This window comes from Cervus canadensis, chromosome 18, assembly GCF_019320065.1.
Source record: "Cervus canadensis isolate Bull #8, Minnesota chromosome 18, ASM1932006v1, whole genome shotgun sequence".
NCBI classification, from domain to species: domain Eukaryota; kingdom Metazoa; phylum Chordata; class Mammalia; order Artiodactyla; family Cervidae; genus Cervus; species Cervus canadensis.
Window position 1 is genome coordinate 36,562,265 of NC_057403.1, and position 18,140 is coordinate 36,580,404.

Here is an 18,140-nt window from a genome sequence, read left to right on the forward strand (position 1 = left end):
CTAAGCTAATAGAAAAAATCCATGCCAAAACCCTGTGACAACTCTTTAACTTTTGAAAATGAATATTAAAATTTGAGAACTGGTAATTGCTAGTTTCTTAATGCACATAGTAAAACAAAAACCCCGTTAATCATTACAGCTAATACTTATCTGGTCACCAGAATAAAATACCATCTATGTTACCAGGTCCAAATTTCCTGGCTCCTTTATCCATTAAAATGTTTAACAAAAAAAATAGTTTTTTCAAAATTATAGGGCTTTCACTAAAACTTGCTAGCAAAAATTAGCTCTTTCCTTCCACCAACACCTGCCAATAATCATTTATGCTGCTTATCCATAGGAAGCCCTCTGCTCCCCTGTCCTCCCCTTCTTTTTAATTATTCCCTAAAATGGCATTTCTAGAGTGGGAACTGCTGTACTTGATTTTGACAGTACCAAGACGTCCCTTTCTTGGGCCTGGATCAACTTCCCATCCTTGGAAACACAATTGCCCATTATTCCTTTTCCTAAATCCTTCAGGCATGCTGAATAGGTCAGCACAGGTTCATGGTACCAAGGGGGAACCAAGCATGATTCCCCAGCTTGGTTGTGTGTGAGGAGGGACCAGATTAAGAGCAGGTAGGCAAACTAACTGTAAAAGAGTTTAACATTCAGAGACACATATATAACAAATATGCATCACCTTCTTTTAGCAAATATTAATATTTTGAGATTTTTTTATTAAAAAAAAACTATAAAAGTTTGTCTTTCTTTATCCCTTCCCACCCCTCTCCCCTCTAGCTCCAGAGGAAACCACCACTCTAAAGCTGATATTTTAATACTTTCCTACTTTTACTTCACAAGTCGATTTAAAAAAAAGGTGATATGGACCTTTAATAAGTTTTATCACATTGTATATAATCCCTCTGTAACTTTATTTTCAATTGTTTTTGATGTTAGCCTTGTTAGTACATGTACATGCAGTTCAACCATTCGTTAAACATTGGCGTTATCTCCTATACTGTGGAAAGGGCACTGAGCAAGATATGTAAGTTGCTGTTCTCAACCATCAAGCTGTTCACCTATTTTTGTACCTTAAGAATGTTATGTTTCAATAAAATTTACACACACACCCCCCAAAAAAAACAGAAGCGCATATAAAAAGTAAGTAAAATATTTACTATGTCAGGTGGTGGTAGGTATTGTAGAGAAAATGAAGCTGGGAAAGGAGATGGGAGTGTGCCATGAAGGGGGACTGCTTTTTTACTACTGTTATTTTTTGGCCACACTGCACAGCTTGTGATACCTTAGTTCCCCTGAGCAGGAATTCAACCTGTACCTTCAGCAGTGAAAACAGAGAGTCCTAACCATTGGACTGCCAGGGCATTCCCACAAATTGCTGTTTTGGTACAATAGTCAAGAAAGGGTTCACTGAACAAATATCTGCTGGAGGTGAGGAACCAAACCAAGTGATATTAGGGGAAGAGGATTCCAGAAAGAGAGACAAGCAACAAGATATGGCCATCCTCATACATCCTGCAAGTTAGCAAACAGAACTTAATGAACCTTGGATGTGGGATGTGAAAAAAAGGAAATCAAGAATGGTTACCCCTCCCCCCAAAAAAAGAATGGTTACCCAATGTGGGGCTTGAGCAACTGGGGTTACCTTTTCTCAGATGGGAGGTTTGAGGGAGGAACTTGATAAAAGATGAGATTGGGATGGGGAGATCATGAGTTAGTTCATCTTTGGATATATTAAATTTGGGATGTCTGTTAGAAGTCCAAGTGGAGATGTCAAGTAGGCAGCTGGTTATGAGTATGGACTCTTGGAATGGAGATAAAATTTTCAAGTGGGTATTTAAAGCCTTCAGACTGGATGACAGCCCCAGTGAGGGGGGACTGTAGAAAAAGAAAAGAGCTCCAAAGATAGAGCCCTCTAAGTCCTATATCAAGAGCAAGGGAAGATAGGGAACTTCCCTTACACTGCCAATGAAGAACAAGTTCTCATTTTCTCCCTGCCAGACTTCTAATTTTTTGCCAGCCTAATGAATATGAAATAATACCTCACTGCTTTCTTTTGCAGTATTCTGATTTCAAAATGGAGCATCTTTTCATTTTGAAAAGCCAATCTTCTTTGACTATCAACACATCTCCACTGTACTGTTAACAAGACTACATTAAGTACCTATTGTGTCCCTGGCTTTTTGATAGGCAAGGGAACAAAAGTTAGCCAAATGATGTGGACTCTGCCTTCCTGGAACTCACCATCTACTTCAGGGTGGGGAGAAAAACCAATCCATCAAAAGTACAAATCATGGTAAAATGAAGGACATCAACATAATCCATTAGAATTTAAAAGGAGACCAATTTAGCTGGGCAGTCATTAAAACCTTCCCTGATGTGACATCTGCATTTTTTTTTTCACATCTGCATTTTCAACAAAAAGGAATTAACTAGTTCAGTATCTATCAAGGCCCACTGTAGCTATAAAGACCTGAGCACCAGCATCAGTATACCTAATAACAGAAGAATTGTTTTCTTATCCACGATTGCACAGAGAAATGCAAGAGGCTTTGTAGGACATAAGGCCTGCCCTGGGGCTTTTCCCCACACATACCCAGGCAACAGGAGTGGAAGATTGGTTTTCTCCTGTTTCTCTTTTGCAATTTTGAGACTATTATTCCTGCACTATTATATCTATTTCACTCTTTCATGAACCTCACACCATCTGGTTATACTTACCTATACATGCTGACACAGTAACCCCATTCTAGATATTTATCTCACTATGGGCATTTTAAGAAAAAAATTCTATGGAAATAAAAAGGCGAGGGTGCTTCAAAAGGTAGAAGTATTCAATATTATTATTATAAAACCAATGCCCCAAACTATCCAAATATTATTGCAATAGTAGTGGATTTGTTAAGGGGATCATGAGACTATGTAGCAACATGAAAACATTTATAAGAAGGTTTTTTATTTAAGTATGATACAAGATTTTATCTACAGTACAGGCAAATACAAATAATTGATATATTAAGGGATGAAGGTTGTGGGTGAATTGGGGGGACTTAATTTACTGAAATAGTCAAGAAAAACCTTCCAAGGTCCTTCATTTTGTCTCCACTTGAGTCTCCAGTTTAAACTATCACCATATCCCTTCTTCCATTCACCCTCAAAAGCCTGTTATATGCAGTTCCTTGAACATAACATGGCTCTGAAGACATGATGAAGATTAGAGAGTAAGAGCTGTGCCTCTGCAGCCAGAGTCTGGTATCTCTTTGGGTTTTTCTCCCCATTAGAGAACAAAGATACAATACACACATTGTTTCTTCAAAGCAACAAACAGAAATGTAACAAAAGGGGAATCATTCCACTGGTCCTGGGGAACCCACTGAATCCCAGGAAGAGCTTTGGAAATTGACCAGTCCAGGGACTTTAGGAATGAGAAATGAGAATACCATCATGTCGCCTCATCCTGTGCAATGACAGCAGACCTGCCCTCTCTGGTAAGGAATTAGGTTCCAAGCAACTTTAGGCCTTCACCTTATCAGCCTAGTAACCTCAAATCAAAGTATCCTTGCTGAAGTCTGTTTTGAAAAAATTCTGTTCAAAGACTCTAATTGGCTCAACAGTCCCTGAACTTATCTTTGAGCTCCTGGATGTCCTGACTTGTGTTCTTGTGGTCAGTACAGAAGGGATTGTTACAAGAGGAAGAGGGGGGCAAAAGCTGGGCAAAGACAAGATACCACAAGACCTATTAGGGCAGCTGTAAGGATTAAATGAAATGATGGCTGTAAAGTACTTAGCAGTGTCTTTCAAGAAGTAAGCATTCAGTAAATGCTATTATTAACTCACCTGGCTGTGATGAGTTTAGCAGTTAATCCCTCTTCCTTTGATGCACCACTCTTTAATCTTAGCCAAGTTCTGAAAATGGAAAAAGACAAACTGACTCCCATTCAACTAAGAAGGCTATTTATTGAAATAATACAATGATGTTCCAAGGATGTAATTCACATTGCCTAGAAAGCTTGGTGTTCATAAGTGCATGGTGTGTGGTTGCTGGACTAGGCAATCCTCCATTCATACATACATCCTGGGCTACCCCCCACCAATGACGATGTGCTGAGATTCAGGGGTGGTTGGATCTAGGCCAGACTCCACACACAAACCAGTGGTCTCCTTTAGGTATCCTGGAACCAAGTTTTATAAACTTCCATAACAGTTACATTGCACTCAACTGGTTACAATTCATGCCATTCTTGCAAACAGTCCACTATGGGGATCCCCAATCAAAATCAAAAGGAGTTTCTGATAGGCTTCCCAGCTAAGAAGTCAATCAGTGGAGGAGGTTCTAAGTAGAATTATTGACAACATAGGCATGGTCTTGGCACTCAGTGTGTACAAAGCACTAAGTGGAGAACATCACAGAAAAGGTTTTTTGGAACAGTTAAAAAGTCTTGGGAGGACAAATCTGCTACAGAATAACCCATCCTGCTTCACATGTGATAAATGCACTGGGCTAGACATCCCCCATTTCTGACCCCACACACATTTTTCCTGCAAAGGATTATGAAGGATGTTTCGGAACTGCATCATGTTATCCAGGATGAGACAAAAAGGATAACTCCTGCTACGTGGCATGCAGAGAAGCCAGTAGAAAAGGATTACCATCAACACCAACCCTTATCATTCCTCCCCATGATTCATCATTAGGATGGAAAAATCTGCTTATTCTGGGGACAGGGGCAGAGGCTCTTTCATGAAAGGTGTCAATTTCCACAGCTGCTCCCAAGTTTATCTGCACTACTGGTGCCAGTGAATGAACAGATTCTGGAAATTCCTTTAGAACAGCCCATGGGAGGCTTTAAGGGATATTAATGACTAGAGTGGGCTCCTGAAGCTTACCTCATGCTTTACTGATGGAAAAGCACCACAGAGCCAAAAAAGTTAATTTTTTAATGGTGAAAATTTCCTTGGCACACAAAATGATCCACTATATGCTGATTCCCTAAACTGATTTAAAGGCAAGTTTTATGGCAACAGATAACTGGATTCATACTTTAGGGTAAAATTAAATTGGGGGATTTTTTTTTGTCTATGGATCTGTGCTGTTTTCCCATTGATCAAATCAATATAGGAAACTTGGCGCAGTGCTTTCCCATGGGAGGATCATGAAAAGCACAGCAGGAAGGCTTAATAAATTCTATGAAACTGACCACATGTTTCCTGAAATATGATACTTGGGAAAAGGAAAGAAGTCATTAGTAGCTCAACTATTTACAACTTTGGTTGTAAGCTTCCAACAGGCAGCTTTATTTTTTTTTTTTTTTTCAACAGGCAGCTTTAAATAAGTATGACAAATTTGCATATGTCTTGCTGCCTCTTATATTCAACTCCTGAGTGCTTGTTAAATATTTGTGCATCTGATTTATTTTAAAACTTATTTTAAAGCCCTGAATTCCAAAATATCTTTTCAGTGGCAAGACCATGGGGCCAAAGATCCAGAAGTCCTGCATTTTCCACCCAGCTTTACTGTTATAAACTGTATCAGGCTTGCAAACCACTTCACATCTTTGGCTTTCAGTTTCATCTGTACAAGGAAGAGGCTGGACCAGCTGATTTAATTCTTTGAACGGTGAATTCCTGGAGGTGAAACTGGTTTCCATGGTAAATTTAACATAAGAGCTGCAGTTGAATTCATTTGTCAAACAATTTAAAAATGAGTTTTGGTCATCACTGCGGGAGTTTTATTTATTTAAAAAGGCTGTAAACACTGAGAGTTACAAATTAAACTGTTGAAAGTTGGTGATTCCCTGCATACATATATTCAAAAGCTTTACAAAGTCCAATATATAGGCATGTCATTTCTAACAGGTTATATGTCTGTAGTTGTTTTCACATGTATGTAATCAGATCTGAGAATGTGGCTTTTATTAAAAAAAAACACTGCTAGTACAGAGATTTCTCAACACACAATGCGCACAAGCATACACACCTGCACGCATGTGTGCATGCACACACACACAATTCATTATATCCTCAAGCTTCCTCTCCAGTAAGAATTGTCTGATACTGAATAATATTTTAACTAAAGCTTTCTTCGTATTTCTTAATGTCAAGGGTCTTAGAGTTTATTTCGTGTATGAATTCGCAGATGTTTAGTAAGGGCTGAGCTTCGACTGAAGTTTTTCCCACATTCCTTACAAGCATAGGGTTTTTCTCCAGTATGGATTCTTTGATGATCATGCAGATTGGTCTTCTTTCGGAAAGCGCGCCCACATTCATTACATTCATAGGGTTTTTCTCCAGTATGAGTTCTCTCATGCTGAATGAGGGATGAACTCTGACTGAAGGCTTTCCCACAGTCAATACATTCATAGGGTTTCTCTCCAGTGTGGGTTCTCTCATGTTGAGTCAGTGATGAGCGTCGACTGAAAGCTTCTCCACATTCATTACATTCATATGGTTTTTCCCCAGTATGAATTCTGTGATGCTCTATGAAACTCGTACTCCTTTTGAAAGCTTTTCCACATACATTACATTGATAGGGTTTCTCACCAGGGTGAGAAATAGGTTGTTGAATGAAGGCCTGCTCACAATCATAGGGGTTCTTGTCTCCAGTGTGGATCCTCTGATGGTCAGAGAAGTCTGCAATGTGACTAAAGTCTTCCCCACAGGCATTGCAATGATAGGATTTCACTTCAGTGACACTGCTTTCATCTTGAGTAAGAGATGAGCTGTGCTTGAAATCTATGCTATAGTTATTGCTTTGGTATGGTTTGCCTCTCTTATGAATCCTCATGTGTTTGTAAAGGGATGGGCTCTGACCAAAAGCTCTCCCACATATGCTACATTCGAAAGGTTTCTCTCCTGTATGTGTCCTCTCATGTTGGACAAGAGAAGAACATCGACTAAAAGCTTTCCCACATTCCTTACACTGGAAGGGTTTCTCTCCACTGTGTGTAACCTCATGCTGAGTGAGGGATGTGCCGTGCCTAAATGACCTCCCACACAAATTACATCGATAAGGTTTTTCTCCCGTGTGAATTCTCTGGTGCTGAACGAGAGAGGAGCTGCGCTGGAAGGCTTTCCCACAAAGACTACACTGATAGGGTTTCTCTCCAGTATGAGCATTCTCATGCTGACCTAGGGAGGAGCTATGCCTGAAGGCCTTCCCACACACATTACATTCAAAGGGTTTCTCTCCAGTGTGAATTCTCTGATGTTCAGTAAGTTGTGTCTTCCAGAGAAAGGTTTTCCCACAGTCAGTACATTCATGGTGCTTCTTTCCAGGGTAAATTCCCTGATCTGTACCAGTGGGGAAAGCTCCGTCTCCTTTATGAGTTTTCTCATGTTTAGTCAGAGATGATCTGTGAATAAATGCTTTTCTACATTTATTGCATTTATAAGGTTTCTTTTTTGCAAGGATATTATTCTGGTTAAGTAAGTCTGAATTATGTCCCAAATTGCTCCCAAGGGTATCACATTCACTAGACCCTGGAGGAATGTTCAGTTGTGTAACCAGGTCTGTGTTCAATCTACAGGTTTCACCAAATGTATTTTGCTCACAAGTTTCCTCTGGTGTGATTATTTTCTTCTGGGTGGATGAATCTGGCCCCAGATGTCTCTTCCAGTTTTCCTTATGCCTTTCTAACTGTCCACTAAGGTCCCAAGCATCTTCTCCCGTGGTATGTGAGAGCTCATCTGTGCTAAGGGATACTTTAGATATGCTCTGCTGCAGATGTGAAGATTTGGCTTCAGGCCTGGTCTTCCAGTCTGAAAGAAACCCAAAGTGCAAACATCCCCTATTCCCCTCTGTTAAAACAAACTGCTACAGTAGGAATGAAAAGACAGCAATTATATATCACTTTGTTTTGAAATTAGTCCAATAACTTCAAAAGAAGACCCTGAATGGAGAAAGGAAGAGTGGAGAGAGATGACAGAGCTATCATTGCAGAGCTATCATGTTGGATAAGTCCAGAATGAGAAAGCCTACATAGAAGGGCTTGTTAGGGAGTAAGGGAACCAGTGAGCATGAGAGAGTTAGGCACAGATACAAACAGAATAGGATCATAGTCTTTCATGCAGAGTCCTATCTGCTATTCATGCCTCTTTGTCCATTTTACAAACTGCCATGGAATCTGTCTTCCTAATACATTCATTTCATAATTTCTTTAAAGTCACTTCTGAGGCTTCAGATCTTCAAACCTTGCTGAGAAAATCTGTAGCCAGTGAACTAACTGAAATGATTTTTTGACGTAACTAGAGATAGAGGGCTATACTTCCCAAGCAGATAAAAAAGTAATATTTCAAGAGGCAAATCATCCTTGCCCTTACAACTAGAACTGTGGTTGTAGCCTATTTGAGTTCTGATTCTACATTAATCACCTCTCTTAAGCAAAAACAATTTATTTTAATTTGCCTAAAAAGTTGACCTTTAAACCTTTGTTTACCTCTGAATACTAACAGAAAATTAATTACTGTCTAGGTTCTAAGAATGGTAATTTTTTAAAAACTAAGGGGAGGGAGGTTTCTGGAATGCTGGAGATGTTCCATATCAACGGAAGTTTGGGTTAGACGGGAGAATGCATGTGTCAAAGTCAAACAGATGGTGCTTATAAGAGGTGTAAATTTCACTGTAGTTAATATTTTTTTAATTAAAAAGAAAAGAACTATGAACAAATATTGAACTCCTGTCAATGATATACATGCTGAAGTATACAGGGGTGAAATGTACTCATGTCTGCAACTCACTAGGAAATGCATCAAAAGTAAGACAGATTAATAGATGGATAAAGAATTATGTGATAAAGCAAACATAATAGGTTACTATATAATATAACAACAGGTTAACAATTATAGCATCATGGTGGTAGTATATGGTGTTCACTGTATCTTTTCAACTTCTCAAATTTTGAAAATTTTCATATAAACATTAGAAAGGGAAAGAAAACAGTAACTAAAGAACCCTAAATTCCCAAATTCCTTACCCTGGAAAAAGACTCAATTCTAAATTCCTGAAGACAGAGAATACTTTGTATTCCTTTTAGAATATTTCTCAGTGGGACACTCAAGAAATGTTTGGTGAAATTAATGAATGAGAAAGTTCTTTCCCCAGCAAGATTCCATAACAATCAATAATTTTCTGACTGCCTTCTATAAGCTCTGCAACACAGAGGGAAAATATTTAGAAACACAATAAATAGACACTCCAGGAACTTAAAAATCTAAGAATAAAAACAAGACAATCTTTTGATGACCAAAAAAAAAAAACCCCAACAGATGGCATGTAGTAAATTTGATTTTGTGTGGTAGAGATGATATAAATGGTATTTGTGACCAGGGAAGAAAGAAACAAGTATATTAGCATATATTAGGTTTTATGAATTAGAGAGACCTTGACCTTATAGATGGCTTTGGACAGAGAGAAACTATTATCTAATGAGGGAATACTTCTTACAGAGAATATCAGCAAGTATGTAAGGGTGAAATGTACTCAGGTCTGTAACTTCAAAAAGAAATTCAACCTAGGCGGAGCTCTCTCTGTCAGGAACAAAAAGATATTACTGGAAGGTATGATGGGGACCTTAAAAATCAAGGGAGTTTCTGCTTCCTATAATGAGGTAGAAGGTTCTTTCAGAGAATGGTAGTTTATGAGATAAAGCATTCAATTTCAACATGGTCCATGACGTGATGAATAAACAAAATGTGATATATCCATACAATGCAATATTACTCAGCAATACAAAGGGGTGAAGTTCTGATACATGTTACAACATGAATGAACCTTAAGCTACGTGAAAGAAGCCAATCACAAAGGGCTACATATTATGATTCCATTTATAGAAAATATCCAGAATAGGCAAGTCCATAGAGACAAAAAGTAGATTAATGGTTGCCAGGAGCTGGGGGGAGTGAGGAGTAGAAAGCGACTGCTAATGGGTATAAGATTTCTTTTTGGAGATACTGAACATGTTCTGCTTAATTAGATAGTGGTGCATAACTCTGTATTTATCCCAAAACAACCACTGAAATGTACACTTTTAAAGGGAGAATTTTATGGTATGTCAACTATACCTCAATAAAACTATGATTTAAAAAACCCAATATGGATTACAAAAACATAAGATAGAGTGAGCAATTTCAACCGGGAATTATAATAATCTAAATCTGAGGCATGGTTTAGGATATCACCAGTCCAACTTAAAAGGCAGGAAAACCTAAGATACTTCTCAAAGGAGGAAAATAACTTGGATTGAAAGAAAAAGACTAGACTGACTGTGGTTTCTGGCCTGAGGAACTGGCAATCTGATAATTCCTAATGGGCAAGAGAAGAAATGGGTAACAGGTAAGGTAGCAAAATGTGCTGTCTGGGGATGCAAAATGATTAACTTAGATTTTACATCTTTAATAAGAACTCTGTGGGACTTGTATTGGAGGGGTCCTGTGGAAAGGGAAGAGAAAAAAGTGACCAGGGTACAAGTAAGGACACTTCTGAGTCTATAGCACAGAATAAAGACCTGTGACTACCAGAAGGCAGGCACCCTTTTACAGGGAAGTAATATAGAATGGGCTTCCCAAGTAGCTCAGCTGGTAAAGAATCCACCTGCAATGCAGGAGACACCGGTTTGATTCTTGGCTCTGGAAGTTCCCCTGGAGAGGGGAAAAGGTTACCCACTCCAGTACTCAGGCTTCCCTGGTGGCTCAGACAGTAAAGAATCTGCCATGCAATGTGGGAGACCTGGGTTTGATCCCTGGGTTGAGAAGATGCCCTGCAGGAGGGCACAGCAACCCATTCCAGTATTCTTGCTGGAGAATCCCCATGAATAGAGGAGCCTGGCAGGCTATAGTCCATGGGGTAGGAAAGAGTCGGACATGACTGAGCAACTAAGCACAATATAGAAAGAACGAAGAGGAAGCCAGAAGGCCAGCTCCTTAAGACAGATTCACCAGGAGGGAAAAGCAAGAAAAGCCAAAGACCTAAAGCCAAGAAGCACGAACAAGTGGGCAAGTCAGGAGAGAAGGATGCTCGAGGAACTCTGGAGGGAGGAAATGAATCAGACGGGCAGGAGTGCAGGACATTGCTCCCCAGACCGGTGGAACAGGAGTACAATCAGGCAAAGAAGCCTGGAGGGAAGGAGACTCAAGATTGTGGGTATTCCCTACAAGTCTGGGCACTGACAGTGAAAGCAGAAAGACGAAACAAAGAGGAGACACGGGAGTTCAATTAATATCTGAATGAGTAAGAGAGATCTCCAAACAACGCAGGGAGACTGAGCATACTAGAGGAGAAAATGATCCAGAAGTAGGGTTACAAGACAGGGAGAGATGGCATTCTGAGTAAGACAAAGGGCTACTTTCACAAAGGAAAAATGGGTACCTTTCCTCTGAGACCTATCAACAGCAACAAACCCTACTGGAGAAGGGAGACACACAGAGGGTCATCCAGGAGACGGTGCAGCTCTTATGGAGGAGCTCCCAAGGCAGCAAAGTGAAGGTGCTTCCCTCTCCCTCAGCTGTGCCACTTTCTGCACTGACTCTTGGATTCTCCCTCATTTACCTGGACAGACAGGTCTTTGGATTTCTCCCTCTGCTATCCATGGTTCTTCTCCTTGCTCCAATTTGAAGATCACCTCTGGCTTGGAAACTTGATATCCTGCTCATAGGTAAACACATAAGATTTGGTTGTTTATGTAAGTTGACAAAGAACCCTCTACAAGTCAGAACTAGGACTTGATCCTCAGTAACTCTGAAGGGGAAAAAAAGGTGCAACTTGAGGAGTCATGCAATCAAATGGCCTATTTCTGGTTCCTATTTACCTAAAAAGTAGGCTCAGAAACCCATAAACCTGGGTCTCAACAAGATGAACAAACTCTAACCCTGAACACCCTGCTCACAGTCACCCAAACTTTGAGCCCCACAATCTGAACATCTGAGAAAGGGAAAACCTGCCAATACATAGACAAGAAGATGTGGTCCTTACCAAGAGAAACCAAGTGGCTATAGTTCTCCAGCATCACATCCCTGTACAAGCGCCTCTGAGCAGCATCCACGTGGTGCCATTCTTCCTGGGTGAAGTTCACAGCTACATCCTTAAATGTCAGTGATTCCTGTAGGAACACATTCTTGCTCAAGTAGGGATCAACCCCACAAATGTTCCCATGGCAGTACTGGGAACCTACTATAGGGTCTATCAGAAAAGGTGATCACATGTTTGATATCCTGAGGTAGTAAAGTGGGTTAAATATACTAGTTGTTATATAATTTTATAGAGAATCTAATATGGCACACAGGAAAGTCAAGAGGGGCAATCTATTCCACAATCCTGTAAGCCTACTTAGCTGTCTTCTTGTTACCTTCAAAGCCAAGTCTTTCTATATTATCACCAATTCCTCACTGCCCATGCACTGTCTTTGCTACAAAACCCAAATACAGCAGGGAATAAAAAGTGACTGCACCCCTTCACCCCCATTGCCGATTCCACTAAACTCCCTACAAGTAACTACTGTTAACAGTTTGGTGTATATACTAAGCTGTCCCTTTCCACGTTTCCTTCACCCTCTCCCCTCCCCCACATGGTCTTGTTTTATGAACTATCATTTATATTGTTCTACATCCTGCTTTTACATTTAGCTATGTATCTTGGAAGTCTTCCCTTAGTGCTTTGTATACTTTCACCTCATTACTTTGAATTGCTTCACAGCACTCCAGAGTACATTTGGAGTACCATCACACACCCATCACCTAAAATTCACAGCACTCCACTGCGCTAAGAATAAGATTCAGACTCGCTCCATCCCTCACTGGGCTCTGGCCCTGCTGACCTCGCTGATCCCTGAACACATCAAGCTTCTTCCCACCCTGGGCACCGGATTCCCACATGGCTGACAACCAGTCACTAGTCCTTTAGGTCTCACATCCAGAATTGCCACCTGAGAAAAGGTGTCTCAGCACCTCCTTCTAATTTACTATGCGTCATATTACTATGCTTAATTTTCCTCCTAGCATAGACAAGTATCTCTCACTGTCCAAATTCCTGCCACCTGAACTTTAACTCAGGAACCAAACAGATGCAGATTTAAAAGGATGCTTGTACTTCTAATAATTATCTGGAATTTCTTGTTAGCTTTTCTGTCTCCCTGACTGCACACTCTGTGAGAATAGGGACTTGACTACCTTATTCACAGTTATATGCCCCTCAAGTGCCGAAAGTGATGCCCAGCACATAGTGGGTGCTGAAAAAAATACTTGGTGAATGAATAAATGGACCAATTCCTTTTGGATATTTGGATTAGTTCCAATATTTTGCTATTACAAGCATCACTGCAATACACTCTTTGGGCAAATATGCTAGAATTTCTGTAGACTGGCTAGCTAGAATTAGAACTGCCAGATAAGAGATATTTTGCATGCTGTACTTCCCTCCAGTCACTCCTTCCTCACCACCCACTGAAACCAGGCTGGCTAAGTACTTCCATGCCTCTGAATAGTCAAGTTCTGTTTTTCATGTGTTGATTTCTGTCTTGCCTCACCAAGCCTTGTTAAGACACCTGTCATCATGCTCAGTATGAAATATGTCCTTTGGTCTTGGTTAAACCAATTTCTAACTCAAGAAGTACATAATAAAGTATGTAAAGACGATCAGCAGGAAAGCAGGGCCATGAGATTGCTGGAGCAGTGAGGGAAAGTTACATGGTTTCTGCCTGATTTCATGCCCTCCCTGTGTGCTGAGCCATAACTGAACAGGAATTCTCAAGTTCTTGGAAGACATCATCCTCTCTCCACCCTCCCGTCCATCTGTCCCTTGTTAATTACATTTCACACTTTGGAGGTAGATTAGCACATCTTCACTGAGGTCTTCTGATCTCCCAATAGAGGGTCAATCCCCATATGATGTGCTTTAAGCCGCTCTGCAAATCCACAACTATTTAAACAGACCTAGTAATCTATTTAATCCTTGGTACCACCCTTATGGCAGAAAGCGAAGAAGAACTAAAGAGCCTCTTGATGACAAGTGAAAGAGGAGAGTGAAAAAGCTGGCTTAAAACTCAACATTCAGAAAACTAAGATCATGGCATCCAGTCCCATCACTTCATGGCAAATAGATGGGGAAACAATGGAAACAGTGACAGACTTTATTTTTTGGGGCTCCAAAATCACTGCAGACGGTGACTGCAGCCGTGAAATTAAAAGACACTTGCTCCTTGGAAGAAAAGTTATGACCAACCTAGACAGCATATTAAAAAGCAGAGACATTACTCTACCAACAAAGGTCTGTCTAGTCAAAGCTATGGCTTTTCCAGTAGTCATGTATGGATGTAAGAGTTGGACTATAAAGAAAGCTGAGCAGCGAAGAATTAATGCTTTTGAACTGTGATGTTGGAGAAGACTCGAGAGTCCCTTGGACTGTGAGGGGATCCAACCAATCAATCCTAAAGGAGATCAGTCCTGAATATTCATTGGAAGGACTGATGCTGAAGCTGAAACTCCAATACTTTGGGTACCTGATGTAAAGAACTGACTCACTGGAAAAGACCCTGATGCTGGGAAAGATTGAAGGCAGGAGGAGAAGGGGACAACAGAGGATGAGATGGTTGGATGGCATCACCGAGTGACAGACATGAGTCTGGGTAGGCTCCGGGAGTTGGTGATGGACAGGGAAACCTGGTGTGCTGCAGTCCATGGGGTCGCAGAGAGTTGGACACGACTGAGTGACTGAACTTCCTAGTTAGATGGTGAGCATTGTGAGGGCAGGGGCCATATTTTTTCTTTTTTTAACTCTAAAATACCATTGTCCAGTAAGTATCTGACCCAACGCTAAATATCTGTTTCCAGACTGAGCTGAGCCTTAAGGAGATGGCTGAGATCTGAATTTTAGAGAAAAGGGGAGTGGCCCCCATCTCGTGACTGAGGTGCATGATCACATTCATAAACAACAATGGTTCCTCCCTATCACACCTCTGCTCAACACTGTGGCTGTGTCTCCACAAGAACAGCGAAGGGCTGAAATGTGGTAGATTTTTCTGACAGAGGTCAGGAATCTGACTGTGCCAGGTAAGATGATACTAGATTAAAAAGAAAAGAAAGACACTAGATATCTATTAGGTACCTGGCTTTACCATATGCACTGTGGTAGAATAAAAATGCAAATGAAAAACACTGCAGTCCTTGAATAGGTTTCAGTTTATTTTAAAATGTGTTATTTATTAAAACATGGTATGAGACAATATATAGTAAAGTAAGGTGCTACCAGTGTTCTGGGCACAGGAGAGAAACTTTAAGGAAGCTTATGTACTGGGCCTTGAGGGGTAAGTACCATTAAGAGGGGAGAAGAAAGAATGGGAATCCAGTCCTGGGATTGACAAATGAGAGAAGGGAGGCTGGTCTTGGGATGCAGATGACCAGCAGGGAAAAGGTTTGGACCAAAGCAGACATTTTAAGTTAGGTTGTGAGAAGTAACACCTTTCTATTCCTACTCTGTCCTCTAAACATACAGCCCCTGTGGTTTAGGAACAGAACTGCCAACCAACCTGGATTCCTTTGCTTAACTGGTTCCCTATGTTTTACGCATGGACTCTTGACTTTATTCTGCTTCCCCAAATAGGCTGAATGAATGGTAAAGTATGTTCTGACCAGTAAACACATGTCTAGTCCACGATACTCATCACTTCTTGCCCTGGTTGGACAACTAACCTGTTCTACTACTCATGGTCTCATCAATTCTTTCCTATGTACTATTAGAGTCACTTCTCTGAAACACACATTTGATCATGCATACAAACCCTTCATTTCTTCCCACTTTTCCCAACACTTACTGCCCTCACTCAGCGCATGTCACCATCATCTCTTACCTGGATCACTGCTACAATCACCTACCTTGTCCCTCCTTTTCCACTCATGGCCCAACCCTCCCAAGTCTGTTTTCCACATAACACCTAGACTCATCTTCTTAAAACCTTTCAGAGCATGTCATTCCTTTGCTTAAAAAAGCCTCTGATGGCATCCCAATTCACCCCAAGTAAAACTCAAAGTCTCTACAGTAGCTACACAGTCCTTCACAATCCGTCCCCTGCCCCATCTCCCTGCCTTCATCTTAAACCTCATCTCCAACCTACTGCTCGTACCTTCACTCACCCCACCCTCCTAACTCCTGCACGTTTCCACCTTGAGGTCTTTGCTCTGCCTGTTCCTTGACTTGGAAGTCTCTTCCTGCAGATATGCACATGGCTCCCCACTCACTTTCTTCAGCTTTTTGTTCAAATGTCACTTCACCAGAGCAACCTTCCCTGACCACATCATATGAAATAGCACCGCCCCCCCTCCCTCAACTGTCACTGTTTTCTTTTTCCCTTTTCATAGTCCTTATACCTGATACGTGATATTTTCATTTGTTTATAGGCTGCATCCCACAGCAGAATATAAATTCCAGGAGAGAAGGAATATTACCTATTTTCTCTACAGCTCACAGAGCAGGTGCTCCGTAAATATTTAATAAACTTTCCTTGAGATTAAAAATTAGACTCCTTGTTGTGAGCTCCTGAGCCCTTCCTAGCCTAGTCCTCACCTAATTCCGCAGCCTTAGCTCTGGCTGCTGTTTCCCTTGTACACCATGGTTCAGTGTGGAGAACATTTACACTTCCTTGACACAAAACGCTCTTTCTCTTCTGCAAGCTCTGCTTCAAAAGGTTGGTCTTCCCTCCTCTGCCTGCCTAACACTTACTCTCCCACCAAGACTTAGTCAAGTTCTCTCCTTGGGGCTCTATTCCTACCTATAGGTCTGGGCTAAGTCCACCCCACCACAGCTCCCTCCCTGGGCTTCTCTTCAGCACAGCTCATAAGACTACATTACAGTGACTGTTACCTATTGTTCAGTGGTCTTCTAGCGGGTCAAGTTCCTTGTCTCAAGAACCTTCAAATCTTCACAGGCCAGAACCATTTCGGGACATAAGGACAGTCAAGAGTTTGCAAGATTAAATAGGTAAAAAGAGCCTTGGTGTGAGTCAGCCACTCTGAATTAGATCACCTTTAGGGCATTCCAAAGCAAGTCACACCTCAGACTGTAATGATCCAGTGATGTCTTGCAAACACGGCTTATCCTCCTTTCAGATATAACTGGAACTCATAATCAATACCTTTTAAAAATTAACAAGGAGTATTAAACATTCCCCTCCCTCATGCTGATATAAAGAGGACCTTGGCCAAAAGATGGAGCCCAAAGCAAAGAACTGGAAACAGCACATGCTAAGTTGAGAAGGCCCAATGTCATGGGCCCCTAAAAGGCTCCACAGCTAACAAATGTGTAGTTTTCTTGGGCAAATCACACACACCTCCTGGAGATCAAATTTTCTCATCTATGACACAGACTCCCTGAACCAAAGAAATAAAGAGTTTTACCAGCAGAAGGGTGAAACAGTATATCCAGAAAGGCCATTTACAACTGTAAGGCGACATGTCCCTCTGACTCTACCCTATACCAACCCGGTGGGAGAGCTCCCCTAAAACTAACACTCAGGAAACGTTGCAGTTTTAAAACTTTGCAAAGCTGAAAACCAGAGCCTGGCAGCTAATGAGTAAAAATAATCTTATTTATTTGTTATATATTTTAAAATATTCTATTTATACTATATGTAATCTTTATTTAATATAAAATGTAGTATTTAATTATGTATATTATATACAATTGGCCACACAATGCCCTAACTCTCTAGATCTATGCTGTCTAATACGGTATCCACTAGCCACATGTGAACACTGAATACTTATAAAGTGGCTAGTCCAAATTAGGACATGCAGTTAACTGTGAAACAATGGATTTCAAAGACTCAGTACAAAAAAAAAAGTAAAACATGTCATTAATAATTTTAAAATGTTGATTGGTGTAGAAATGGTAAGATTTTGGCTATATTAAATAGTATACACTGCTAAAATTAACTTCACTTTTTTTTTTTTTTTTAACATTGTGGCTACTAGAAAATTTTAAATTATCCATGTAGCTTGTATTATGCTTGTTTTGGCTAACACTGTTCTAAATTGTTCTAGATCTCCAGCTCAGGTCATTCTCTCTAGGTGACTGAATCATCTTTCTCTTATAATTTTGCATCCTGCCATACATCCCATGCTTTCCACAGGTGGGACTCTTTGCCCTGACTATATTATTA

General features: G+C 40.6%; 1 protein-coding gene across 17 annotated transcripts in view; it reads right to left on the minus strand.

Annotated features, from left to right (window-relative positions):
• ZFP90 (ZFP90 zinc finger protein) overlaps positions 1-18,140 on the minus strand; it is a 160,433-nt gene that overhangs the window by 59,076 nt on the left and 83,217 nt on the right. For 5 of the 17 annotated variants that reach the window (XR_006263272.1, XR_006263270.1, XR_006263268.1 and 2 more), the window contains exons 2-4: positions 11,966-12,092; positions 11,543-11,638; positions 3,838-3,906 (exon numbers count right to left, since the gene is read on the minus strand). Coding sequence is in view for 11 of the 17 variants with exons in the window: in XM_043435475.1 (XP_043291410.1) it covers positions 6,107-7,758; positions 11,543-11,638; positions 11,966-12,092 (1,875 nt within the window). In the remaining 6 variants the exon portion in view is untranslated. The other 12 variants (XM_043435475.1, XM_043435477.1, XM_043435476.1 and 9 more) reach the window with 6 other exon arrangements.